Source organism: Drosophila willistoni (genome assembly GCF_018902025.1).
Source record: "Drosophila willistoni isolate 14030-0811.24 chromosome 2R unlocalized genomic scaffold, UCI_dwil_1.1 Seg167, whole genome shotgun sequence".
In the NCBI taxonomy this organism is placed as follows: Eukaryota; Metazoa; Arthropoda; class Insecta; order Diptera; family Drosophilidae; genus Drosophila; species Drosophila willistoni.
In genome coordinates, this window is record NW_025814050.1 from 17181006 (window position 1) to 17208996 (window position 27991).

General features: G+C 35.8%; 6 protein-coding genes across 9 annotated transcripts; 1 reads left to right on the forward strand and 5 right to left on the reverse strand.

The window, feature by feature from the left end:
* Window positions 1–522: 522 nt before the first annotated feature.
* Window positions 523–4019, reverse strand: LOC6641879. The gene is made up of 5 exons (XM_002065219.4): window positions 3623–4019; window positions 2048–3529; window positions 1635–1970; window positions 819–945; window positions 523–754 (listed from the first exon to the last, which is right to left on the reverse strand). The coding sequence occupies exons 1-5, from the start codon at window positions 3983–3985 to the stop codon at window positions 579–581; spliced, it is 2484 nt and encodes an 827-aa protein (XP_002065255.4). The 5' UTR covers window positions 3986–4019; the 3' UTR covers window positions 523–578.
* Window positions 4020–4107: 88 nt separating this feature from the next.
* Window positions 4108–5407, reverse strand: LOC26529092 (SUN domain-containing protein 3). 2 transcript variants are annotated; one of them, XM_047010752.1, is made up of 4 exons: window positions 5194–5407; window positions 4567–5127; window positions 4344–4510; window positions 4108–4195 (listed from the first exon to the last, which is right to left on the reverse strand). In XM_047010752.1, exons 1-4 carry the CDS (start codon window positions 5344–5346, stop codon window positions 4171–4173), a joined length of 906 nt encoding a protein of 301 aa, XP_046866708.1. In that variant the 5' UTR covers window positions 5347–5407; the 3' UTR covers window positions 4108–4170. The 2 variants fall into 2 exon arrangements, with proteins under 2 accessions (XP_046866708.1, XP_046866707.1); XM_047010751.1 differs by having other exon boundaries at window positions 5185–5407.
* A 380-nt stretch (window positions 5408–5787) lies between these two features.
* On the forward strand, window positions 5788–27809 carry LOC6641880 (protein real-time). Its single transcript, XM_002065220.4, has 6 exons — window positions 5788–6088; window positions 23764–24702; window positions 24774–25032; window positions 26223–26341; window positions 26946–27300; window positions 27373–27809. Exons 1-6 carry the CDS (start codon window positions 6026–6028, stop codon window positions 27651–27653), a joined length of 2016 nt encoding a protein of 671 aa, XP_002065256.3. The 5' UTR covers window positions 5788–6025; the 3' UTR covers window positions 27654–27809.
* On the reverse strand, window positions 7882–11330 carry LOC26529848 (ficolin-2). Of its 3 annotated transcripts, none has more exons than XM_023175651.2 (3): window positions 11194–11329; window positions 8113–8673; window positions 7882–8051 (listed from the first exon to the last, which is right to left on the reverse strand). In XM_023175651.2, exons 1-3 carry the CDS (start codon window positions 11289–11291, stop codon window positions 7904–7906), a joined length of 807 nt encoding a protein of 268 aa, XP_023031419.1. In that variant the 5' UTR covers window positions 11292–11329; the 3' UTR covers window positions 7882–7903. The 3 variants fall into 3 exon arrangements, with proteins under 3 accessions (XP_023031419.1, XP_046866709.1, XP_046866710.1); XM_047010753.1 differs by lacking the exon at window positions 11194–11329 and adding an exon at window positions 8732–8865; XM_047010754.1 differs by lacking the exons at window positions 7882–8051; window positions 8113–8673 and adding exons at window positions 10264–10517; window positions 10596–11135 and having other exon boundaries at window positions 11194–11330.
* LOC6641881 (microfibril-associated glycoprotein 4) lies at window positions 11570–12735 on the reverse strand. Its single transcript, XM_023175652.2, has 4 exons — window positions 12620–12735; window positions 11987–12553; window positions 11790–11917; window positions 11570–11731 (listed from the first exon to the last, which is right to left on the reverse strand). The coding sequence occupies exons 1-4, from the start codon at window positions 12718–12720 to the stop codon at window positions 11694–11696; spliced, it is 834 nt and encodes a 277-aa protein (XP_023031420.1). The 5' UTR covers window positions 12721–12735; the 3' UTR covers window positions 11570–11693.
* Window positions 16898–19087, reverse strand: LOC26529018 (microfibril-associated glycoprotein 4). The gene is made up of 4 exons (XM_047010903.1): window positions 19062–19087; window positions 17846–17986; window positions 17227–17787; window positions 16898–17148 (listed from the first exon to the last, which is right to left on the reverse strand). Exons 1-4 carry the CDS (start codon window positions 19085–19087, stop codon window positions 17013–17015), a joined length of 864 nt encoding a protein of 287 aa, XP_046866859.1. The 3' UTR covers window positions 16898–17012.
* Window positions 27810–27991: the final 182 nt, after the last annotated feature.

The window sequence follows — 27991 nt, forward strand, 5'->3', positions numbered from 1 at the left end:
TTGTATGTATGTATGTATGTAGGTATATTGTGATATACGTTTAGTGGGCGTGGCATTTACATAGATAATGATACTATATAAATATTGCAAATTTGATTAACGATTAAATTGAGTAACATTATACACATATAAATATCGTTTATGTTTTTTCTTTATGCTATTTTGTATTGCAAAGCGATCGATGCAGTCTCCCTTTTTTTTTCTTGCCTTCCTTTACTTTAAGCCACTTGATCTGTCTTAAGTTTCCTAGTAAGGAGGCAATGTAAACTGATTCCTTTCTAAAATTTTGTGGGGATTTTCTTGATTTCAAGAGTTAATTTAAAGAAACAGACCGACAGACTGACGTGGCTAGATCGAGAGTAAGCAGAAGCAGACAAATATCGATTCTTTAATAATACCCTATGCTAGAAGGGTACAGGGTACACACATGAAAACACTTTTCTAATTCTTCACAAAATTCAACAAAAAGAACAAAGCTCTAGGCATGAACATTTTCTATATATGTATGTGTATGTGTGTGTGTGGCCGGTGTGTGTAAATGGATGTGAGTGAGTGTGTTTAAATGGATGTGTCTGTTTCTAACATTTACGTGTCAATGTTAATTCTCCACAGGCATAATACTGCGGTATCATGATAAACTCGGGTAAAGCTCGCCGCACCGTTGCAGTCGAGGATGAAGAAGCCGCCGTGGATGACGATGATGTTACAGTTGCTGACCCCTTCGCTGCTTGACGCACAATATGACCAATTTTCCCTGCAAATTAAAATATAGCATTAAATATTATATATACATTTGGTGTTTCTGAACCATAACTAACCCATAACATTGGCTTGATGGAAACGATTATCCAATTGCCGCAGCACAGAGAGATCTCGATGTCGTGACCAAGCCTCCAGTATATCCGATACCTTAACGGGCACAAAAGCCGGCTTACTTTCATTAGTCTAAGGTTAAAAGAAATAATTATAGAAAAATATTTATAAAATGCAATAAAGCTCAAATTAATCCTAGATCTAACAATAAATAACTTTGGAAACCACAAACTTTAAATTAAGATAATGCACAACTTAAGTCTACATCTGATTTACAGTGAGCATTGGACAATGTTTAAAATGTAATCCTTATCTCTAAAGCAGACTGAAATAGTAATAGTAAACACATTTGTCAACATATTGTCATTAATCAGAGAATACACATATATATGCAATTGTATATAATGTAAACTGATATATATATATACATATATAATAAGCAGTACACTTAAGTTTTAATAATGAAAAATGTTTTTTTGTGTCTATATCTTATAAATCTTTTTAAAGCAAATTTAGAATTAAAAAATTTTAATGTATTTTATTGGATTTATCGAAAATTAGAATTTAAAAATTTTAATGTATTTTATTGGATTTATCAAAAATTAAATATAGAAATTTTACTTTCAAATCAATTATTTAATCTCTTTCTCTTGTATTATAATCGAAAATTGTATTATGATTGGAAACGACACTCATTGATGACATTTTGTGAAGACATCGATTTACTATGTAGACATGTATATTCAATTAAGCCAAAATAAGTTTAAGTAGTTTACATGGAGAGCCTGTTAAACCTTTTGTCATTAGAGTTCGAAACTCACCCTTTTGAATTGCACATTTAGCTGCTGCTGTGTAACTAATTCGATCAGTTTTTTGAGCTTGCGATGATTGCATTGCTGTTTGGAGACATGCAACAACAACTCTTTGAGATTTCCGTCAAATGATGATGGCCTAATACTGGCCACGGTCTGGGTGTCTCGCTCGGCACGCTCATAATACAAATGGAGCAGGGTTTTATCATAGGAAATGTGAAGTTTGTCCAGTGCCTGCACCAGATGTTCCTCATCGCATAATTGTGATGACGATGTAGATAGACGTGCCGAAACCACCATCAATGATGCAGATGGCGGTTCAGTCGAGAAGCTTGGCTTGAGCAGCTAACAAAACAAAAAAAATGGGCAACAAAGTATAAGAATATATATTTCTACAGTCGCTCAGATGGGATGAAACTTACCGGCAGACCGCCAAAATTATTATCACACGAAATAAACCTTTGGTTATAGGTGGGAGCAGCTGCCGGTGGTGGCAAAGATGGTGGTGGGACCTGTGCTTGGGCTGTTGGCCAAATCGTATAGATTCCACCGCTTAATTCATCAAAGAAAACAGGTGATCCACTGCGACATCGTGGTGTTTGATTATATAGAGAGAGACTGCTACCCTTGTGGGCATGACCACGACGACGACATTTTGCACAGCTAGTTAGATCCAATGCTTTGCCAATCGTATTGGCCAAAAATTCTTTTTCAAGACAATCCAGACAGGTGGTCTCCTGTTCATTGGTTAAGTCAAACTGGGCCATAGACGAGGAGGAGTGATTCGAATTGGATGAGGCCATGGCGACAACGGCAGCGGCAGCCACTAGCATGGGAGCAACCGTAGGATCCAGCTGCTGTGTGGATGATGCAGAAGATGCCGCCGCCTGTAGATTGCTACCCAATCGAAAATCTGTGCAACTAAAGCAACGCTCATCGAAACTAGAGGAATTCTGGCTCCGTCTTGGTTTCGAAGACGAACTGGAGCTCTTGGACATGAGACGTTTGGGTTTGGCGCCGGTTAACTTCGGTTCTGTATCATTGGGGGGCACTGATGTGCTCCGACTAAAACTAGAGGGCAACGAATGCGCTGTCTGTGTCAGAGATTCGGGAACCAGCTCTTCATGCCGTTCTTCTGGTAATCCAACTCCATCGACATTGGCACCACTGCGTAATTCCATGTCCAGATCCAAGTCCACACCAGTATGATCCTTGATTTGATCCAAATTCAGACTAATGCGTGCAAATTTTTTACTTAATCTTTGCTTCTGCTGCTGCAGAACATCTTCTTGCGGAGGATAATCGTCGATGGGTGAGCTATATAGCTGCCGGCTTTCACTCATTTGACTGAAGTCTCTTTGCATGAGAAGGAGATTTGCTTGTGGCATGGCAGCCATGCCTCCATCTAGCTCCAACTCGGAGGAGGGATCCGGTTCGAAATCCATTTCTAGAAATTCCGTTTCATCATCCCTGCCTATAATCACATCCAAATGATGGCGACCATTGCCACCTATGCCAGGACCACTAGCCATGCCGCTCCTCATGCCCATGCCAATGCCTCCTCTCGATGGTAGAGCCCCCTCCAGTGATATATCGAAATCGCCACGATCTCCTCTGTAGGCGTAAACACAGTCATCCGAGTTAAGGGATATTTCCTCCGCCTCCACATCGTCATCATCGTCGAGCAGGATGAGATCATCGCCATAGTAATTGTCACTGGCATAGCTAAGATTCTCTGTGGAGTTGTTGAGTGATGTTCGACTGGAACTCAAACCGCCACCGCCTACGCCTGCTCCGGCCAATGCTTCTTCAATGTCAGTGGGTGTAAGAGCAGCGGCAGCCGCTGCCAGGCCATACCCGTCCCTATCCAAATCGAAGTAGGGGAGACCAGCAGGCCATCCAATCTTTAATAAGCAAACACAAAAAAATAAACATTTATGAAATTAAACCAAATTGAAAATAAAATTCATATTACAGAAAAATAAACAACAACTTGCCTTATCAGCAGCAGCAGCGGCAGCAATAGCACCGCCTTCGGCTTCAGCTTCCATAGTCGCGCAGGCAGCACCTGCCGCCTCTGCCTTCTGCCCTCCGGCACCGCCTCTGCCATCATCCTCTTCCCCTAAGGCTGCTGAGGCTGCCTGTTTTTGTTTCGTTCCCATTGTTGTTGTTGTCGTTGTTGCTGTTGCTGCTTCGTCGCTTTGTCTGTGCCGCAATCTGTGATGTTGATCCTCCTGCTTGTCCAATGCCACATCGGAACTATTGTATGTATTCACAGCACTATAATCAATTAAATTATTATTGTTGTTCAGTTGAAAACGCCAATCAAATTTATTTATTTCACGAAAATCCATTCCCATCCTCAATCTCTGTAGGGATAGGGATGGCAAAATGCATACACAACATATATCGATGCCGCGAACTAAATCATAAGTATCGATAACACATAACAAAAAGGATAGGAATCCCTTAAAACTGAATAAACATTTAAATCAATTTTATTGTAAATATAACAAAACCAACGTATTAAACTCAAATTAATCTATTAAATTTTTCCAAACACTTCGATGCTGTAAAGATAGTAAAGATAATTAAGAATTAGATAGGAAATCTTCTCCAAAATGCAACCATTACTTTTTAAAAACAGTTTCTCCATGTAAAAAGAATGGATTGCAATTTTAATACATACATATGTTGATAATGTAACATAATACTTACTAGTACAAACAGGTTGAGTTGGCCCCATGATTTGAATTGAACACAAAAACTAATTTTTGAAAGAAAGTCTTACTATTAACGGAATAGCTTTGTGTACGTCGATTTGGAACATTATTATATACCCAGTGTCCCAAAAGTTCTCTCTTCGAAGTATCTGGATGCACGCCCTAAAAGAATATAACATCAGGAATAATACAGTTTAAATGGAAATTTTCAAACCAACATAAACATCAAAATTTTTTGGCGCACTATTAACGCACATATTCGGTGTCATTTCTTTGGCCACGTGGGTATAGGTAATTGTGTCCACCACAATTTTTTTAGCCAAACGCATTGCAATCGTGGCCTTACAGCCGTTATAGCAAAAGCAAGCTCCCGTTGTAAGACTCGGACGTAGCATATTGACAGGCGGATTGGAATTGTAGTCCAAGCCAAGCAAAATTTGCCAAATATTCTGTACATGTATAGGGAGAGCCAGAACATTTATTACTTTAGCTCCCAGATCCTCTGACGCATAATTAATGCGATTTTTGATCACCGCAACTTGATCACTTTTCGAAGTTGCATGTTTAAAATTTGATTTGCAATCGGTGCTTATTATTTTCTTTTTCAAACTATACACATCATCCATAAGGTTACCAATTTTACGCCTAATCATTGAGTCCACGTATGTATTTATATCACGAGAATCCCATTGTGAAGTTGGCTTAGATTCCCCAGCTAAGCAGCCAAATTTGCTTGATCCTGGCTCTGTGGAGTCCTTATTCTGGATACGCAACGTATGCTAAGGACAAAGCATTAATTTTTTTTTTTTTTTGTACCGATAATAAACATCACAGACTTTAGTTACCGACATATCATCAAATTCGTCGCGAAGTCTATTGATTCCCACATTATTTGCTTTATTATCTGTCATCATAGTGTAGAAAAATCCAAATAACAAAAGAAATGTAAGTATATAAGTTATGCAGACACTGATACTGGGTCGCTGACTGCAATCCATTTCGATATATTAAATTGAATAAATAAAAATAAAGTTATTGATAATGAATGATTTTAAGTAGGCAACTAGGATTACTTTAAGCACTTTTTTAAGATTTTTAATTACAATAATTATCCGATGGAAGCCATATTTAGTCGAAATTAGCTCAGGATGGCCAAAAAAACCGTACATACATATACAAAATAACAAAATGTCTGTTGGGCTAATTTTTCCGCCCGTAAAAGTATTCATAAAATTTCATACTATTATCTAACCAAAATGTTGTTTGGGTTATGTTTTTATTTCACTATTTTTTTTTTCAGTGTATCAACAAAAGTCACGAAGCGAGGTACGCATTGGTTGTTTGACGGAAAACCTCTGGCAACAAAAAACAATAATAACCGAGAATATAATGTTGTAAACAAAAAGTAAAACCAGAAAAATATATTTTAGTCTTGCATAAATTTTACTGTCACAAAACAAATGGAAGTGAATTATTTTAATTTCACATAATTGAATAAAACGCATCAAAATTCAAGGCGTCTTCTAGCAGAAGGAAGAACACAGACACACACACACACACACACTCACTGTGTGATACCAACAAGAAGGAGGCTGAGGAAAAGTGCAATAAGTGAAAATTGATTTTTAACCAGTGTCAAGTGGCCAACTGCAACAAACCAAAAAAAAAGCAGAAAAAATGGTGCAAAAATTTCAATCGCCTGTGAGGGTCTACAAATATCCTTTTGAATTAGTGATGAAGGTAGGTCTATCTATATTTTTGTGTATGTATGTATCTATAACGGTTAATTTTTGCAGTAGGCAGGTTCATAGGCGTGCCACAATCGCCCTTACCGCCCACAACTAATTGTGTATTAGAATTTCTTATTGTCATTGTTGTTGTTGTTAGCTTTTTATTATTAACTGTGATGCATCTTTAACAAAATTAACCTTGGAAAGCAAATCTCTCTCTCTCTCTCTCTCTCTACTGCTTTCTTTCTCTCACCCTTTCTCACTCGCTGTCTTTGTGAATTGAATAACCACTATGTATGTATGTATGTACATACATATTTGTATGTATACAAACATATGTATAATTTCATGAATGGATTTCAAACGGCTTTTCCAAGTAGCGGGCAAATATTTTTTTGTGTGGGGGGTTGCGTTGGCTCGGTTAGGGGGGAGGCGGTAAGGGTTGCCCTCAGTTCGTGTTTTGCATTTCAAGATCCGCCTCAGACACTGAGATAGAGATAGAGATAGAGACAGAGATAGATGACAACAATTGAGACACAGGAAATAAACGATTATGCCCCATTTCGCGCAACAACAACAACAAAAGCAACAATAAAACCAAGTGAGACACATAGGCGAAAAAAAATTATAATAATAATAAAAGAATTAATACATAAAATTGCTCAAACTGATAACACATATTTAACGGAGATTACGGGGGGAGGTCATCAGCCATCAACTAATTAAATATATATATGTAGGTATGTACGTATACCTGATAGCAATTGACGCACTTATTTTTATTTATGTATCCAAATTTATTATTATTGAAGGGGTGAAAATCTAAAATGATAAACTTAACACTTTTGCGCCCATATGTACATATGTATGTATGTACATATATACATACATATATACTGATTTCTCTTCTGTTGCCGATTCTTTTACATGGACTCTAATCATAGATACTATATAGACTATACCCGTCTATAGATCAAGGGTTATCAATGTGGTAACAATCTGTTCAGAGTTCCGGGACTTGTCCCTGTTTTGATCCACTTTAGGTTATTAAAAAGGTTAAAATGCAGTAGGTGAATATTTTAAATTTCGAACACCAATTCCGCCCTTGTGGACCGCCTAGTAAAACTCGTTTATACGTATATTTTCCATGTTTCTAGTCGGATTTTAAGAAATAAGTTTTTAGATATTCATGGGGCTCATGAGTGTGCTGAATTTGGTTTCGATAATCAAAACAGTGCAGGAGGCAATCGGTTTTTTCTACATTCTGCAGGCGAAAGTAGGCGTGGCAAAAAATGTCTTATAAATTTGACACATTTGTTTCATTTGGTGAATTGTATTTTTATACCATACACCTATAGCGTGAAATTGTATATTAAAGTCGCCAAAATGTATGTAACAGGTAGAAGGAAGCTTTTCCGACCCCATAAAGTACATACATATATATATTCTTGATCAGCATCAACAGCCGAGACGATCTAGCCATGCCCGCCCGTCCGTCCGTAGGAACACCTAGATTTTGAGACTATAAAAGCTCGAGCCACCAAATTTGGAATGTAGTCCGGGTAATATGTACAGTTATCGAGTTTGTTTCACATTTTTGCCACGCTCCTAGCCAATTTAAGCATATACATAAATGTTTTCCCATAAGGCCGGAGTTGGCCGTTGGCTAGTGGGGGCGCTATGTTTGAGTGAGCGGGACACTAAGATATGCTTGTAAAAATACGTAAATGCATTTTTTATTTTAAACTTGAAATATTTGTTTTACTGGTGTATGGTACACCCAAGTCGGCGAGACGACTTACGTACATAATTTACATTGTATTTTTTATTTTTTTTGATTAGAACAGACGTATTTTGGACGCAATAACATTTTCATTGTTTTGTATGAATATGTCGTTCCACGCCAATAATACCATACAATTCCAGTTGGATAGGAGGCAGGTTGCCCTGCATAGTACATTCCGAACAGATTGCTGAAAACAAATTAGAATCAAAAATACCTTTAACTTTATTTATATAAATGTATATACTTACCTAGCGGGGCAACCTCCAAACCACCAGGCTCCAAATTGTCCTATTGCGCAATTATTTTTTTCTTCTGAATTGTTGTCGTTATCATATGTCGTAAAGTTTTTACCCTTATGGGCCCCCAACGAGTCTCCTGCATCTCCAGTATATGTTCCCAATGTGCTCAGCTTATACAATGCATTTTCACTTTCAATGTAAAACTCGTCGTAGCGGGCGAATCGAGTGTTTCCTTCAAAATCCTCCAAATGAATGTACAACTCATAGGGCTGTGATTTCGTGATGGCATGCAGTTTGTCGAGACCTATAAAGAAATCTCCCGAATAGTTTCCAAATCCTCGTTTGTATTCCGTCCAGTTTCTAAAGAAATTGAGTTCAACATTTGATCGACTTGCGATTACTGTATATCCTGCTCCTGTAATTTCATAATCGCATAGGATCTCAAACGGTTCGAGACCAGGAAGAGCAATTTTGAAAGGACCCAACCAGCTGTGTTGCTGTGGACAAGAGGTTCCGCGAGAAGAATAGTCATGTTCAACCCGCCGGGTTGAATATTGACTGCCTTTAAAACTAAAGAAGAAATGTTTTGTTAAAATCAGTTTTCATAAATTTTTCTTAGTTGTTTCACCTTGCAAAATTGGCCACATCACCAGTCAGTAATACTTCTGCACTGCACTTTTTAAAAGTTAGGCATAAGAATGTCAAATAAAACCACAAAGCATTCATAGTAGCTGTAAGTGAACTAGAAACACATCTTCTACAGCTCCGTCTTATATAGAGTCCAATTAGAAGAATCTTTATGGTCTGGTCCAAGATGTCATTATACCATGCACTTAGAGGGTGAAATCCTATATCAAAGCCGCCATAATGTTTGCAGCAGAACTAATAGTTTTTAACCTTATAAAGCATATTTTTAAAAAGCATGTGGACAGTTGAGTCAATCTAGCCATGTCGGCTTGGCTTAAATACATTGATCTCAAAGCTTATAAAAGCTCAAACCACCAATTTTGTAGAGTCATACTTCATTACTTTATTATACTTTATCTGAGAATAAAACTCATATTTAAATACTTATTTATAAATGTACGTATCGTATATTGAGGATTTTTCGTAGTTATCTACTGACAAATAAAAATGTGTTCAGTATTTCCTTTTTATTATCTTATGTATATATATGTATGTATGTAAACACTAAATGTATGTCTATGAAATTCCCCTCACAGCTCCGCCTCTAGCCTACGTCCATTTCCGTCCTTATGGATCGCCTAGTAAAACTCGTCTGTACGTATATTTTCCATGTTTCTAGTCCGATTTTTATAAAATTTCGTTCGTTGGTAGATATTAATGGGGCTCATCGGTGTGCTGAGTTTGGTGTTAATAGTCAAAAATTGCAGGGGCAATCGGTTTTTTTTTTCTAGACTATGGAGGCGAAAGTAGGTGTGGCAAAAAAGTTCAATATTAATAATCTGTACGCATTTTAAACAAATTTACATGCCAAATTTGGTGGATCTAGCTTTGTTAGAGAAATTTAGTTTTATTTATTTTTCGGAGGCAGATGTGGGCGTGGAAAAAATTTGGAAAAGCCAAATATGGTACTAAGCCAGTTCACATTCAAAATTTGGCGTCTATAGCTAGTATATCAGTTTTATGTAATTTGGGGCGGCGTGGCGAAAATTTAAAATAAACTTGAACACCGTGGGTATTACAGGAGTCTAAGTTCCAAATTTGGTGACTCTTATAGTCTCCGAGATCTGAGTGTTCATGCGGGACAGACGGATGGACATGGATCAAGAAAATGTATACTTTATGAAGCCGGAAATGCTTCTTACATACATTTTGGCGTCTTTAATATACCATTTTACCCCATGGGTGCATGGTATTTATAAAATTATTCGCACATTGCATATAGGATTTAAATTTTTGACACTCCCACTTCCGACCCTTCGCAGTGATGAATAAAACCGCTCAACCTAAACGACCGTAGCCAAATTTGACACACTCACGCTTATCATCAATGGCTATCAATTTACCAACAAATTTTATACAACTCGGATTGAAAATAGTTCAAAATATGTGTATTAACGATTTTCATAAGGGCTGCCATAAGGGCGGAGTTTGACACTGGCCGGTGGCGGAGCTTGAAAGAGTGAGCGAGACAGCTTTTATCTGGCTTTTATGTAGAAATAGTTTTATTTGGTCTTAAAATTTGACACATTTGATTCATTTGGAGAAATGTATTATTCTTTTTTTTAAAACGAAGCCACGGTCTGTAGTTGGATTAATAACAAAAATATTTTGGACGCATTAACATTTTCATTTTTTTGTATGAATAATTCTCTCCACGCCAATCATACCATGCCATTCCACTTGCAGAAGATGGAGATGTTTCTACGAAATACATTCCGAACAGATTGCTGATAGTGTTAAAAAAATAAAATTAAAAAACGTCTCAAATAGTGTGTAAACATTTATATTTGTGTGTATATATTTACCTCCTGGTGCAATCGACGTACCACCAAGCACCGAGTCGTTCTAGTGCACAATTTTGAGTATCGAGCGCATCATTGTCCCTGTCGTATGTGGAAAACTTGAAACCTTTGTTGACACTCAACGAGTCTCCTGCATCTCCAGTATATGTTCCCAATGTGGTCAGCTTATACAATGCATTTTCACTTTCAATGTAAAATTCATCGTATCGGGCGAATCGAGTGTTTCCTTCAAAATCCTCCAAATGAACGTACAACTCATAGGGCTGTGATCTCGTGATGGCATGCAGTTTGTCGAGACCTATAAAGAAATCTCCCGAATAGTTTCCAAATCCTCGTTTGTATTCCGTCCAGTTTCTAAAGAAATTGAGTTCAACATTTGATCGACTTGCGATTACTATATATCCTGTTCCTGTAATTTCATAATCGCATAGGATCTCAAACGGTCGGAGACCAGGAAGAGCCATTGAGAAGATATTTTCATAACCTTGTTTCTGTGGACAAGAGGTTACATAGTTGGGGGTTGGATATTGCCTGCCTTTAAAACTAAAGAAGAAATGTTTTGTTAAAATCAGTTTTCATAAATTTTTCTTAGTTGTTTCACCTTGCAAAATTGGCCACATCACCAGTCGGTAATACTTCTGCACTGCACTTTTTAAAAGTTAGGCATAAGAATGTCAAATAAAACCACAAAGCATTCATAGTAGCTGTAAGTGAACTAGAAACACATCTTCTACAGCTCCGTCTTATATAGAGTCCAATTAGAAGAATCTTTATGGTCTGGACCAAGATGTCTTTATACCATGAACTTAGAGGGTGAAATCCTATATTAAAACCGCCAAAATTTTTGCAGCAGAACTAATAGTTTTTAACCCCGTAAAGTATGTATATTTTTGAACAGCATGTAGACAGTCGAGTCAATCTATCTAGCCATGTCGGTTCTATTTTCTTTGTTTTTATAAATGTCAAGACTTTAACGGTAAAATCGGACTAATGTTTATTTTATAAGTGCAATCGACATATTATTTGTCAATCAATGATTGCAGTTTGTTGTACTATGAACAGATACATTTTGACCGCAATAACATTTTCATGGTTAAAGAATCACAGATTTCTCCACAAAATACATTCCGAACAGCTTACTAAAAATGTTTAAAATAAAGCCAAAAATACTTCAACTATGAGATGTGGTCTACTAACACACACTTGTGGGTCGCAGCATCATTTTCATGGTCTTGTATGAGTACCTTGATCCACGCCAACCGTACCATACTATTCCGCTGGCATACGATGCAGTTTCCTTGAAGTAATAGGTTCCAAAGAGATTGCTGAAAACATATGAAAATTAAATGAAAAATGTGTCCAACAATATTTATTATTTCTATATTTGTAGTTACCTATCGGTGCAAGATCTATACCACCAAGCACCAAGTCGGTCCAATGCACAATTTGTATTTTCGAATCCATCATTGTCGTTATCATATGTGGAAAACTTGTTATTCTTGTGGTAACTCAACGAGTCTCCCGCGTCTCCGGTATATGTTCCTAATTTGCTCATCTTAAACAATTCATTTTCATTTTCAATATAAAATTCGTCGTATCGGGCGAATCGAGTGTTTCCTTCAAAATCCTCAAAATGAACGTACAACTCATAGGTCTGTGATTTCGTGATTGCATGCAGTTTGTCGAGACCTATAAAGAAATCTCCCGAAAGGTATCCAAATCCTCGTTTGTATTCCGTCCAGTTTCTAAAAAAATTGAGTTCAACATTGGATCGACTTGCGATTACTGTATATCCTGCTCCTGCGATTTGAGCATCGCATAGGACGGGGAACGGGTCGAGACCAGGAAGAGTAATTTCGAAGATTCCTTCAACACCAAATGCCTGTGGACAGTAGGTAAGAGGTTCCGTTGTATTACCAATGTAGCCGGTGTCCTCTGGGATGGCCACTTCGTCAGTTAAACTAACAAATTAATAATTTGTTAAAGCCTTTCTATTGACAATTTTTCTTTAGTATTTTGAGTTTTACCTTGTAACAGTAGACGTATTAAAAGTGTACGTTATATCCTTTCCATTGCACTTTAAAAATGTTGGGCATAACACTGCCAAACAAATCCAAAAGGCTTTCATTGCGGAGTTAATTGAACTAGTAACGCATTTCCAATAACTCCGCTTTATATACCCTTCGAAGAGATGAATATTTATGACCCTTAATACTTGGGTTAGGTGCTATCATACCGTGCAACCGAAGAGTGAAATAGTATTTTAAAGACGCAAAAGTAGCAGAGTTGATTAGTTGATCGGAAACATTGAAAAGTAAAGTTAGCTTATTTTTTAGGATCGTGATGGATGTAGGCGAATTAAGTATATTTAAATTTTTGCTATGACCTTCCGCCTCCGTAATGTGAGAAAAACCGACTTCCCTAATGTAAAGGACTATAACAGTTAAATTTAATGCACTAATTTGTGCTTATAACATGATTGTTTTGTTAAATTTTATTAAGCTGAACTTAAACAGCCGTATAAACGGCTTTATTAACCAACAGTGCGAATATATGTATAAGTACATCTATTTGTTCTTATATATTTGCAAAGCTATTTCACTTAATACATGGTATACCGAAATCGGCGTGACGACTAACTTCCTTCATATTTAATAGTCGATAAGATAAATGTTAAATTAAATTTATGGCAAGGTTTTCACGTGTATTATTTTACGATGAAACCATCGGGTAAAATGGTATATTAAAGTCGTCAAAATCTACGCAACAGAAAAAAAAAACTTTCCCATCTCCATCAAATATATATATTTTTCATCTGCACTCTAATAGTCAAGTCAATATAAGCATGGCAGTCCGGTTGTATGACCATCTGGATCGCGGAGACTAAAACATCTGGAGCCACCAAATTTTTAGTGCAGTAAACGTGCAGATTTTGCTTCCTTTAAATTTAATAATTATACATAAAGTTGTTTTATTTAGTGCATTTGATAATCTCTGATTAATGAAAACGAGAAAGCATTATTAATCTTAACTAACATGCGCATTTTGGTCGTAGTAACATTTTCATGGTTTTGTATGAGTAATCCGTTCCACGCCAACCATGCCATGTCATTCCACTTGAATAGGACACAGATGTCCATACATAATAGATTCCGAATAGATTGCTGGGAATATGTGAAAAAAAATCAAAAATTCCTTGAAAATAAATATGTATACATACCTATTGGTGCAGTTTTTATACCACCAGGCACCAAGTCTGGACAGTGCACAATTCTGAGAATCGTCTACATCATCGTCCTTGTCGTATGTGGAGAACTTGTTGCCTTGGTGGTAACTCAACGAGTCTCCTGCATCTCCAGTATATGATCCCAATGTGCTTAGCTTATACAATTCGGACGAACCGAGTGTTTCCTTCAAAATCCTCCAAATGAATGTACAACTCACAGAACTGTGATTTTGTAATGGCATGCAGTTTGTCGAGACCCATAAAGAAATCTCCCGAAAGGTATCCAAAGGCATTCAACACCAAATGCCTGTGGACAAGAGGTAAGAGGATCCGATGTAATACCAATGTAGCCAGTGTCCTCTGGGATGGCCACTTCGTCAGTTAAACTAATAAAATAATATTCTATTGACAGTTGTCCTTTAGTATTTGGAGTTTTACCTTGTAACAGTAGACGTATTAAAAGTGTACGTTATATCCTTTCCATTGCACTTTATAAATGTTATGCATGACACTGCCAAACAAATCTAAAAGGCTTCCATTGCGGCTGTAATTGAACTAGTAACAGATATCCCACAAATCCGCTTTATATACCCGCAGATTAACTAAATCTTTAAGGCTTTAAACTGGATTAGATAGATTATGTTCTCCTGAGGTGTAATACCATGCACTCGGAGGGAGAAATGGTATTTTAAAGTTACTAAAATGTATGTAGCAATCAGAAAGAAAGGTCTCCAATACCATAAAGTAGTTCTCTAAGATTATTTTGACTACGTATATGGCTATATAATATAGTTATCCGATTTTGAACAAATTCTGCACAGTCATTAAAAAATTACAAAGTTATTCTTAAAAGCCACCGTTTTCGACCGATCGTTCCTATTGGAGCTATATGATATAGTCATTCGATCTTGATCAAATTTTGTAGAGTCATTAATAGGTAAACAAAACTAACAGATATTATTTATTTTATTAAAAAAGGCTTAGAAAACAACAAAGTTAAAGACGGCTATGGCTATATGAACTCGTTTCGTCGTGCTGATCAAGAATATAAACACATAATATGGTCGGAAATGCTTCCTTCAATGCTTTGCACACTTTGGACCAAAATTAATATACCCTTTTTGCAAGGGTATAATAATTGTTCACTGTGTGCTTGGTATACCGCTGTCGGTTTGATACGACTTTCTTCTGTGATGTTTTGTTATCATAATCTTTGATGAGAATTGATTTCTGAGAAAAACGGTAAAATGTATGTCATAATTTTTGAGTCGTTTAGTCTAAAATTACAAATTTACTAGTTACTAGTTCTAAATTGAAAAGTGTTATTAGTGGTAATAAATCATTGAAACAAACACTGGTACTCTATCTTACCCCATTATATAGAATTTCCCTTACTGATAACAAAAACTAAAAACTAAATATGTTAACAATTGAATAAATATTTTATATAATCCAATATTATGTATATAATCCAATATTATGTATGAAAAATCTTTAATAACACCAATCAATAGCACTATCGAAAGTAAACCCAAATTACAGTTTTCAAAGTTACCACGATTTTCTGTATAACTTAATACTCACTTCGAAACTGACTTTCTAAATGTGAACCAGCTTAGACCTGGTCGACTTTTGGTAACTTTTTCCTTACCTATGGCCATCAAAGTGGAAAAACGTTTTATCTAAAAAGGCTAATGTTTGCGAAAGAACGGCCAACAATCTTAGCATCCGAAATGACGAAGATATTTATCAAAGTCGCTGTTTTCCACCGATTGTTCCTGTGGGAGCTATATGATATAGTCACCCGATCTCGACCAAATTTGGCACAGTCGTTTATACGTGTAATAAACTCACCAATATTTCACCGATTTCACGACAATAGCTTAGAAAATAACGAAGTTATTGACAAAAGTCACTGTTCGTGACTTTGCTGTTTGTATGAACTCGTCTCGTCGTGCTGGTCAAGAATATATATATTTTATATGGTCGGAGATGCTTTCTTCTATGCGTTGAACACTTCTGACCAAAGTTAATATGCCCTTTTTGCAAGGGTATTAAAATATTCGCATATAATGACATTCCCACCTCCGACCCTTCGCCGGGATGAAACAGAAACCAAGTTTCTGACGCTCACCCTAAACGACCGTAGCCAAATTTGACACACTCACGCTTAATATCAATGGCTATCACTTAACCAACAAATTTTATACAAATCGGATTGAAAATAGTTCAAAATATGTGTATTAACGATTTTCATAAGGGCTGCCATAAGGGCGGAGTTTGACACTGGCCGGTGGCGGAGCTTGAAAGAGTGAGCGAGACAGCTTTTATCTGGCTTTTTATACCATACACCCATAGGGTGAAATGGTATATTAAAGTCGCCAAAATGTATGTAACAAGCAGAAGGAAGCATCTCCGACCCCACAAAGTATATATATTCTTGATCAGGATCAACAACCGAGTCGATCTAGCCATGTCCGTCTGTCCGTCCGTCCGTATGTCTGTCCGTCTGTCCGTATGAACACCTAGATCTCGGAGACTATAAGAGCTAGAGCCACCAAATTTTTTATGTAGACTCGTGTAGTATGTAGAGTGATCAAGTTTATTTCAAATTTTTGCCACGCCCCTTTCCGCCCCCGCAATTTAAAAAAAGCGTTTATCTCAAAAACTATTCTAGCTAGAGACACCATATTTGGTATGTATATTCGCTTAGTAAATGCACACATTTTGTATGTATAAAAATTTTGCCACGCCCTTTTCCGCCCCCGTAATTTGAAAAACTTGATTATCTCCCGTATTTTTTTACCTCATGCAATCAAATTTGGCACACTTAAATTTAATACTAATATCTAGCAAAATACCAAATTTGATCAAAATCGGATAAAAAACAGTTGAGTTATGCATATAAACGTTTTTCCAAAAGGCCGGAGTTGGCCGTTAGCTGGTGGGGGCGCTAGGGTGCTCGTATGATTGAGTAAGCGAGATACTAAGATATGATTGTAAGAAGCATGTGAAAATGCTTGAAATATTTGCTTTACTGGTGTATGGTATACCAAAGTCGGCGAGACGACTTACTTACTTCATTTAGGAAGAAATAGTTTTATTTGGTCTTATAAATTTGACACATTTGTTTCATTTGGTGAAATGTATTATTATTCTTTTTTTTTTTAACGAAGCCACGGTCTTTAGTTTGATTAATAACAGATATATTTTGGACCCATTAGCATTTTCATTTTTTTGTATGAATAATTCTCTCCACGCCAATCATACCATGCCATTCCACTTGCAGAAGATGGAGATGTTTCTACGAAATACATTCCGAACAGATTGCTGATAGTGTTAAAAAAATAAAATTAAAAAACGTCTCAAATAGTGTGTAAACATTTATATTTGTGTGTATATATTTACCTCCTGGTGCAATCGACGTACCACCAAGCACCGAGTCGTTCTAGTGCACAATTTTGAGTATCGAGCGCATCATTGTCCCTGTCGTATGTGGAAAACTTGAAACCTTTGTTGACACTCAACGAGTCTCCTGCATCTCCAGTATATGTTCCCAATGTGGTCAGCTTATACAATGAATTTTCACTTTCAATGTAAAAGTCGTCGTAGCGGGCGAATCGAGTGTTTCCTTCAAAATCCTCCAAATGAATGTACAACTCATAGGGCTGTGATTTCGTGATGGCATGCAGTTTGTCGAGACCTATAAAGAAATCTCCCGAATAGTTTCCAAATCCTCGTTTGTATTCCGTCCAGTTTCTAAAGAAATTGAGTTCAACATTTGATCGACTTGCGATTACTGTATATCCTGCTCCTGTAATTTCATAATCGCACAGGATCTCAAACGGTTCGAGACCAGGAAGAGTAATTTCGAGAGGACCCACACCACCTTGTTGCTGTGGACAAGAGGTTACGCGAGAAGAATAGTTATAGTCAACCCGCCGGGTTGAATATTGCCTGCCTTTAAAACTAAAGAAGAAATGTTTTGTTAAAATCAGTTTTCATAAATTTTTCTTAGTTGTTTCACCTTGCAAAATTGGCCACATCACCAGTCGGTAATACTTCTGCACTGCACTTTTTAAAAGTTAGGCATAAGAATGTCAAATAAAACCACAAAGCATTCAAAGTAGCTGTAAGTGAACTAGAAACACATCTTCTACAGCTCCGTCTTATATCCAATTAGAAGAATCTTTATGGTCTGGACCAAGATGTCATTATACCATGCACTTAGAGGGTGAAATCGTATATTAAAGCCGCCAAAATGTTTGCAGCAGAACTAATAGTTTTTAACCTCATGAATGAAACAAATACATTTAACCAGAGGGCCGGGGCTAACTTTGACCGCGTCAAAGTTTGTATACCCTTGCAAGTTTTTTGTGTAAAAGGTCTAATGTTTGCGAAAGAACGGCTTAGGAAATAACGAACATATTGATCAAAGTCACTGTTCACCACCGATTGTTCCTATGGGAGCTATATGATATAGTCGCCCGATCTTAATCAAATTTGGCACAGTCATTAATAGTTATGCTAAACTGAGAAATATAAATTTTTATGACAATTGCTTCAAAAGTAACGAAGTAATTGACAAAAGTCACTGTTTTCGAAAGATCGTTCCTATGGGAGCTATATGATATAGTCACCCGATCTTGATCAAATTTCGCATAGACGTTTATATGTGTAATTAACTCACCAATATTAAATTTCACGACAATAGCTCAAAAAATAACGAAGTTATTAAGAAAAGTCACTGTTCGTGACTTTGGCGTTTGTATGGGAGCTATATGATATAGTGATCCGATCCGGCTGAATCCGAGATATACAACGCCTGCAGTATATACAAGCCTACATGCAAAATTTCAGCTCTGTAGCTCTTACGGTCTAGGAGGAGTTTGCGTTGATCCAGACGGACGGACGGACGGACGGACGGACGGACATGGCTATTTGAACTCGTCTCGTCGTGCTGATCAAGAATATATATACTTTATATGGTCGGAGATGCTTCCTTCTATGCGTTGCACACTTCTGACCAAAATTAATATACCCTTTTTGCAAGGGTATAAAAATGTGTTCGGCACTTCTTTAATAAATACAACATTACAGGGTATATGCTTTTTTTACTGTTCCCATTGATGGGGGAAAAAAAAGCAAAACCTGAGAACTTGGGTAATAAGAAAATTAAACTAAAGCTATTAATCTTTATCTAATTTTAATAATAATTAAAATGTATTAATAATAATTTATACCCAATGATTAGGGGCACCTTCGACATCTTGTTCACCATATGTTATCAGTTGGTTTTTTTAATTAAAAATTATTTTTTTCCTATTTGTTGCTGACTGGGTCCGAATGTTCATGTAAATGTCATTGACTTGAATCACACGAACATACATATGTATGTATATTGCTAACTCAACCTGCCCTGCCTATCAAAGTAAAAACAACAGCAACAAAAAAAAAAAAAAAAAAAATTGAAAAAACTAATTGGCTTAACAGTAAATAATCGCTTTATATGATGTTCCCCCCACTATCACCCACTGAACGAATGATTGTCACGTTTTCTTTTTTGGTGTTCAATGGGATGCTCACTCACGTTGTTGTCCCCATCCCCATGCCCATCTCCCGTACTTATTGCCATTCCCTTTCCCGGTTCCCATTTTACGTGGCAAAGAGGCCAGGAAATACATACTTATGGGGAAATAGGGATAGAGAAAAGAGGAAATGGGAGTTACGACCACAGACAACATATTAGATGCTTTAATTGGACAGTGGAACCAAACTAGACAAACTTTTCAAAGGCTTTCTATTTTGATTCGATAACGTTTCTCTGTCATATTATTATCGCATTTCTGTTTGGGTATGAAAATTACCTTAATCTTTTTAATTTCATTATCAATTTGCTATACTCATGGAACTTAGGAAAAATATCGATTTTTGCACACTTGTGTTCATGTAATTAGGTCACGTCTATAAAAGAGATGTTTTTGTAAATGTTTAAAACAGTTTTCTTTTGTTTTACCGTTTTATATTGAGGCACTCCGTTAACGATAATATTATACCAACAAAATGATTCAATACTTTTGTTTTCTATAATGTAAATTATATTAAAACAATGCATAACCAACAGGTTAATACAACTAAAAACTGTCAGCCGAGTGTATATATTTTTCGGAACTCTTGGCCCGAAATTTGCTTTTTTCAGTGGTTTTCCCCTTCCCATCGATCGCTAAGCGCATTGTTTTTAATTTCAATAACAGATTTAAAAAAAAAGGTTTCTTGTTTTTGGATTTCTGATTGATTTGTCGAGCTAAAGTTGAAACAAAAGTAGTGACAATATCCTGATGATATTAACCAACTAAACTAAAATTACATAGAGATAGTTATACTAAAGTTCATGATTGTTTCATCATTAATTAAAATTTAGTTTAATAATCTTTTTTTTTATACGGGTAGCGATTATACACAATTAAGAGAGATATTTGCCGCGTTATCATTATTATGTTCTCATAACTTAAATTTTTTGCTGATATCTATTTTTGGGGGCGGTAATCGAAGCCTGTATGTACATACATAAATGAGTACATAACATATAATTACGTTATATTAGTTCGAAAGACATAATTCGATATGGCTCTTTTAAGATATTTATCTTTAATACCTGGCTTAAGTAAAGGCTAAAAAGTTTATTTGGCTTTGAATGGGGTAAATGGATCTCTTCCCCGAGAGAGAAACGAGAGTGAGCTTGCACCTTTAAATATGTATTCATTATGTTTAATAGGACGGCTATTAGTATCTATTTCATATTGACGCAATAGGCGTTATAACAAACTGTGAATGCGCTTAAGTGTGGGTGTGTGTGTGTGTAGATCAAGGCCATGAAATTTCACTTCGTTGGACAACCAACAATACAACGAACGCTCTCGTCAAGTTCCCGTCAATCATTCAGTCAGAAGTTTCATTACGTATACGTCACATGAGCCAAGCGAATTTTGCACACTTTCTAAATTTAGAAGTGTTAAACACAATAACAGCGAAAACAAACCCACAGGCTGCTGTTTGCCTCCCTGCACCCAACCATATACACCCAACCACCCATCGCACCGACGTAAATAGCATAGGGCAAGAGATTGACTTGAGAGTTAAGACTCTCTGGGCAACGAACCGGCAAAAGTTTTTAATGGCCAATTAGCATTTTTACTTCCCAAGGACACCAAAACATTCTCTGCAAACAAGCGAAAGTTGGACTACCGTAAAAAGGATATCCACTGTTGTTCCTTCCTCCTCCTCCTCCTTCTCCCAGCAGTATATAAATGAGTCGTAAATGTTTCAATATCTTTTACGACAACGACTCATGTGAGCCTTTGCACGTTTCTGGGTTTTACAGCATTTCAATAATTCAATGTTGTGTGGCACGTTTAGCAGAACAACAAGTTGTTCATTTGCTTTCATTTTCCCAGCCAACTGACAGCTGCTGCTGCCTTGAACTTTTCAATTATTTATGATGGAGCTTCACAGTTTAATTATCATACACACGGAGGTGGAATCACATGCGGGCCTGTGGCCTCTAAAAACTGTGACCTTTTCGGTGCAAGATTTTAAAGGACATTTTTGCTTCATAGGCCGCCGTCAGTATAGACAGGAACGGAATCTCAGAATGAGAAGTTCAAAATTTGTACACAGCAAAGAAATTCTTAAAACAGTCAGTCCATCAAACATGGTCTTAAATAATCAATGAAAAACAGATTAAAAATCCAATTAATCAATTAGGGTTTGTTAGCTAACAAGCAATATTTGCTGATGCAGTTATGACTATCTAAAATCTATTGTGTGTGTAGCTAATTGATTACTAAACCAAACCCAAATGAAACACATTTAGGGCGCCAAATAAACTCCATTGAATGCGTTCCCCTATTTCCATATTCGTCCTTGACAAGAGGACAATAAAGTAAAGTTTACTTTTAAGGTAGTTGTGTGTGTACTAAATGCTTGTTGTGTTTTCTTTTTAAAAAGTTTTCTCTTTTTAAATTTAAAAATCAATGAAGTGCTAGCGTGAGAATTTTTATGTTGAAACACATGGTAAAAATATATACATATTGAAGTTCCACTGTGAATGTGGGGGAATACGTAGAAAAAATTAGATAAACTGATAAATTACAATCCCATAAATATAAGTAAACACACACACACACACAAAAAAAACTTATGTGAAGAATGCGGCGTAGTAAAAACAAAAAAGTGCTTCAAATCTTTTCTTTTGTTTATTTGTTCATAAAGAGAAAGAGATATATATGTGTGTGTATATATACTAAGGGGGTCTGCATAAATGTATTCCATTCGTTGATAAAATGAATAGTCTATTCGAATACTATTGAATAAATTGAAAGAAAAAGACAAAAGAAAATAAGTAAGACTAAGTAAAGTAGAAACTAAAGTTTGAGACATAGCCGAATATACTTAAAAATCTGGACTAGCAATTTTAGATAAATCATTCGAATAAATTTTTATGAATGACATATTCAATCATACTCATCCTAAAAAGCAAATACATAATTGTCTCGAAAACTTTGTTTCTGTCAATACCTTCTTATTCAATTCAACTTTGGAATGAATGTCTTTTCGAATATATTCATGCAGTTATCTATATCCACTGTAGAAATTCAGAACTTAACTAAAAGAAAGAAAGTCTACAATATTCTTATCTCTTGAGTATAGAAGTTTATAAACTAAGTGAAAGTTTTTCTCAGTGTATGTTTGAGTGCTTCACACATATTATTTTTATCTGAAGATTATTACGCTATTGAACACAAAAAAAAGAAAGAAAAGTGGGAAAGAAAGAACTTTTTTTATAATAAATGGGCGAAAACTTTTCATTTGAGGCATCTGCTTTTTCCCTATTAAAGAGTAAAACATGAGAAGACAAAAAAATGAAAACAATGAAATATAAAATGGAAAATTCTAATAGTATAATATTCAAAAGAACGTAAAATGCAGAAACATTGGAAGTTTAAAAAATGGAAATTTAATAAATTTGAAATATAAGAAAAACAAACTTAATTCAAGTATTGTTTCATTTCACTTTAATCGAATCAGATCAAATTTTGCATGAAATACAAAAATACTTTATAAATTGATTATGGAACTACTACAATTTAAATTTTAACTAGAAAAACGAAAATTTATCTAAAAAATATTGTTCAGTTTCACATTAATTGCATAAATAAATAAAAATGTTAAACTGATTACGAAAGAAAATATTGAACAAAATTTATTAGGGTTTAAATTAAAAATTCAAACTAAAATATAAGAAGGAAATGTTTCAGATTAGTGGAAAATCAAAATTTAACAAGTTTAGACTTTAAAATTAATCAGCCATAAATTAAATATACAAATTGACTAGTCAGGGTACTTTTAATATACTTATTATTAGACATAAGTATATGGAAATTCCCAAGAAGAAATAAATATTGATATTAGCCAAAAATATATGGAAATTCCCAAATAAAGAGACAATTATATATGTATTACATAACTACATCAGATTATCGTTTAAAAATAAATAAGATTGAAAGAAAAAATTTAAATAGATTTCTATTTTTAAACAAATTTCTATATTTATGACAAAAACTTTGGAAATTTATAAATAACTTGAACTTTGGCATATTTATGTTATACGAAGATAAGAATTTATTGCAATGTTGTTATATAAGGTGACCTATGCCAGAAGTAAACCAAACAAGAAGTCGAATGATTAGTGTAAAATTTGCCAATTATTTTGGCTAACCAACAGCAGCCAGCAGCTGCTGGGCCAAGTTCAAGTTCAATTTCATAAATTGGCCAAGATTCAAGGACAATTGGCATAATGCCTAGACAATTACATATATTTAGATTTATTTATTTTCTTTTTTTTTTTTGCTAAACATTTTGGTCTTATATGGCTCTTTTTTTCAGGCATATGAACGTCGCTTTCCCACATGCCCACAAATGCCAATTGTGCTGGACTGCGATGTTATTAAGGATGAAGTATTGGAAAATGGCGCCAAACGGAATACAAGTCGTCGCTGTAAATTGGCTGTGGATGCTCCATATATATTTAAGAAGCTAATTGGTGTGGATTTCGTATTCTTTTTGCAACATAATTACTTGGATCGAACCAATCGAACGCTCAGCATCGAGGCGGTTAATGAGAGCTTCTCGTCACGCATTGAGATCTTTGAGAGATGTCGCTATTATGCCCATCCAGACAACTCGGAATGGACATGTTTCGATCAGACAGCCACGCTGGATATTAAGAATTTCTTTGGCTTTGAGCATTCGATGGAAAAGATGGGCATGAAGCAATACACGCAGACCACATTGAAGGGCAAGGAGATTATTGAGTTTTTCATTAATCAATTGAAGGAAGAGGGTGTTACCCATGTGGATCGTTGGGTGCCCCCCTTGGATGCACCTAAATCTCCAACAGCAACGACAACGACAAGCGATCATGAACATGACATTTTGCTTGATGGTGATTTCATTGCCCGCAATCTGGGGCAACTGTCACCGATGCAGGAATCCAAATTGCTGGAGCTGAGAAAAATGCTTGATGGTGTCGATGACTTGGAGCGTATGCCCAGTTATCAGACCATCTTGCGTTTCTTGTCAGCCAGAGATTGGCATGTCAGTCAGGCCTTTTCGATGCTCTGTGATTCCCTGAAATGGCGACATGAGCATCGCATTGATAAACTATTGGAAGAGTATTCCAAACCCGCTGTGGTTGTTGAACATTTTCCTGGTGGCTGGCATCATCATGATAAGGATGGTCGACCCATTTATATTTTACGCTTGGGTCACATGGATGTCAAAGGTCTTCTCAAATCCCTGGGCATGGAGGGACTTTTAAAATTGGTAAATAAAAAAAAATTGTGCAGCAAAGTATTTATTCCCATATTAATATCTGCTCGTTTTTCAATTTTTAGGCACTTCACATCTGCGAGGAGGGCATACAGAAGATTAACGAATCAGCCGAACGTCTGGATAAGCCGGTCTTGAACTGGTCACTCTTAGTTGATCTCGAGGGTCTATCAATGCGTCATTTATGGCGTCCAGGCATTAAAGCTTTGCTCTATATCATCGAGACTGTAGAGAGGAACTATCCCGAGACCATGGGCCGCGTCTTGGTTGTGCGGGCACCACGGGTATTTCCCATTGCTTGGACCATTGTTAGCGCTTTTATTGGTGAGTATTATATTTTAGATTTATAACTATGTGGGAATACTCTTTTTTTACGGCTGAAAACTGAGAATATTATTTTGAGCTATAAAAATCTTGTTATTGGAATATTGACCTCATTTTAAAAGTGCGGCACGTGCCTACGGAATCATCATTAAGAAATTGTTAACATTTATTTCAATTTATTATTAAAATTATGACCCTTTTGGATATAATTGTAATATTCGAGTCTCCACATCTCCTAAAATTCACTTTATTTGCAAATGAATTACTAGTAATATTAACTTTTTTTTATGCGACACGCATTTACCATATTTTCTTTCGACTAACACCTTAAAATCTTTGCCAAATCAAATGATGATTCTTTAAAAAGCAAATGACGATTTCTGTAGAAAAAACTGATTGCTATTGGCTAAAGTTCGATATTAATTAGTAAGCAATTACTTGGACTTCTTTTATTATTTCCAATAGTTATTCCCCTTAATAGGATACACACTTGTAAACTTCGATTTCGACATAAACACCTTAACATTTGAGTTATGTCTTGCTCTGCAAACCCTTTAAATTTTTTAGTCACTTGCCTTCAAACTTTACTTTTTAGAAAACTGTCGTCTTTAAAAATCTTATTTAAATTACTTTTTGTTTAAGGTTTTAATGTTTGTGGAATTTTCTCTCAATTTAGAGCCTTATGATGGCAAGTTTGAAAGTTGTGTTCTTAGTCTAGTACTTAACATAAATCCTAATCGAATCTAAAAGACGTAAATTACATTTTTAAATTTTCTTTTAATGTTATGTCTTTTGGCCAAACTGATTTTTGGCTATTTTTATCTAATTTGTATGATGATATATAAAAAGTTGCGTAGATATCTAATTAGACATCGCTTCCTTTATGAGAAAACAACATACAAATATTAATAGCTTGAGACAGGTTGATAAGTTGTTTGATTCCTCAGTTTAAAAATAAGAATTTTGAGTTATCTTAGTTAGTTTTTCATAAAAAACTGAGAACCTCTTAGTACATATGTGGGAATGTAGAGTCATTAAGGCTGACAAAATTAAGTTTTGAATAAAAATATGGAAATTCTTAGCTTAAATTAATTACTCCAAAGAGAAGTAACGAAATGAAATCCAAACTATTTTTATTTTAATTTTTGTTTCAAAAATTTGAGTTAACTTAAATTTCTTTAATATTACAGATGAACACACCCGCTCCAAGTTCCTTTTTTATGGTCCTGATCTTGCACATATGAAGGAGGGTTTGGTTCAGTATATTGATGAGGAAATTGTGCCCGATTTTTTGGGTGGCGGATGCAAAGTAAGTTATTATTAAACAAATACAAATACTCTACACATAAAACTCTACAAATAACAATCATTCATTTGGGTTCTTTTTTTTTTGGTTGTTTATTTCATTTATTTAATATTCCGTTTTCTTTGTTTAAACATTTCTCCTTCCACTTTGAACTTCTGAACTAATTTAGAACGAGATTCAGCATTTGTGGCATGGGGAACAAGTTAATCAAAAGTATTTTACGCATTGTTATTTAGCTAAATGCGATTGTGTAAGCAGCCTCCTTTCTACTTTCTCTATATCTCTCTCTCTCTCTCTCTTGTGTTTTCTCTTTCCGTTTCTCTTTGTAAACTTGCAAAGTAAATTTGTTCTTTGTTTTTTTCTTTGTCTTCTTACACTTCTTGTTCTTTGTTGTTCTTGTGTGTTTTGTGTTGCAAAACTGATTTAATGTCAAGTCCAAAAAGCTGCATTTAGCTGCTGCTTCCGCAATCCTTTCATATTGTTTCATGTCCAAGGTCAATGAACTGCTGCCAAGCTCAGCATCTTTTAGCAAATTAGTGTTAATATTAGATTTAGAAACATGGAACAAAGTTTAATTATTTATTATTTCTATCTATCTTTTGCTTAGACTATGATTCATGAGGGAGGACTTGTGCCGAAAACGTTATATAAAATGACCTCTCTTGAGGATCATGATGGTGGCGAATGCGACGGTGACGGGGATGATGTTGATGCTGATGGTGAGGGTATTGGACAGATCATTGCTCACAAGCCTGTAGAAACTGTAAAGCGCTTATCGGCTGCCCATCAACATGATCATAAGAATTTGTACAAGTCTGTGGAGCTAAAAGCTGGCTTTAGCCATGAGCTACTCATTCGTAATGAAGATCCAAAAAGTGTATTGACCTGGGACTTTGATGTGCTACGCAATGATTTACACTTTACTTTATATCGAGTGACAGAAGATTTGCCGGAAAAGACTGGTGAGTGGATGCATATACTTAAGAAATGCGGCAAAAATTTCAATTTCTAATATGAAATTCTTTTCTACTTAGACGCCGCTGTCTCCTATTTTGATCTACAGGATTTTGCCGAGGGGGTCAACTATTTCCGGGAAGAGCCCACTCTAATCTGTCGGCACAAGGAGAGCGTTCAGGGCTCACATGTAATGCATCACAATGATAGCTATCTGATGCACTGGTTTAGTCCATCGGGAGCACAACTCAATCTCTTCTATGAAGTTCTTAGCTCTGTCAACTATAAAGGCTCGATGACTAGCTTGCAATCGGCCTTCTCATCCAACTCATCGGCGGCCAGTTCTTGTCAGAGTCGATGATATGAAACGAATGTCGGGGAGCAGGAGCAGCTGCAACAGGATCATAAAGAGCAGCTGGAAACTGATTTGCTCTCGGGCACACTAATGGAAAAGAGCTTAAATCTGTTTGATACGCCGGATATATTTTTTTAAGACAAATAGTTGCAATCTCTTTAATTAAGTTGATTATTATTTTTATTTTTAGCTGTTAATTTAGCAAATTTTTTAGTTCAATTTTGATTTTAGCCAGTGTTTATTTTATATATATTTTACCATTTTATTTCTATATATATATATATATATATAAGCGATTTATATATTTTTCATAATCATAAGCCAAAAGTCGACTTTTATGCAAC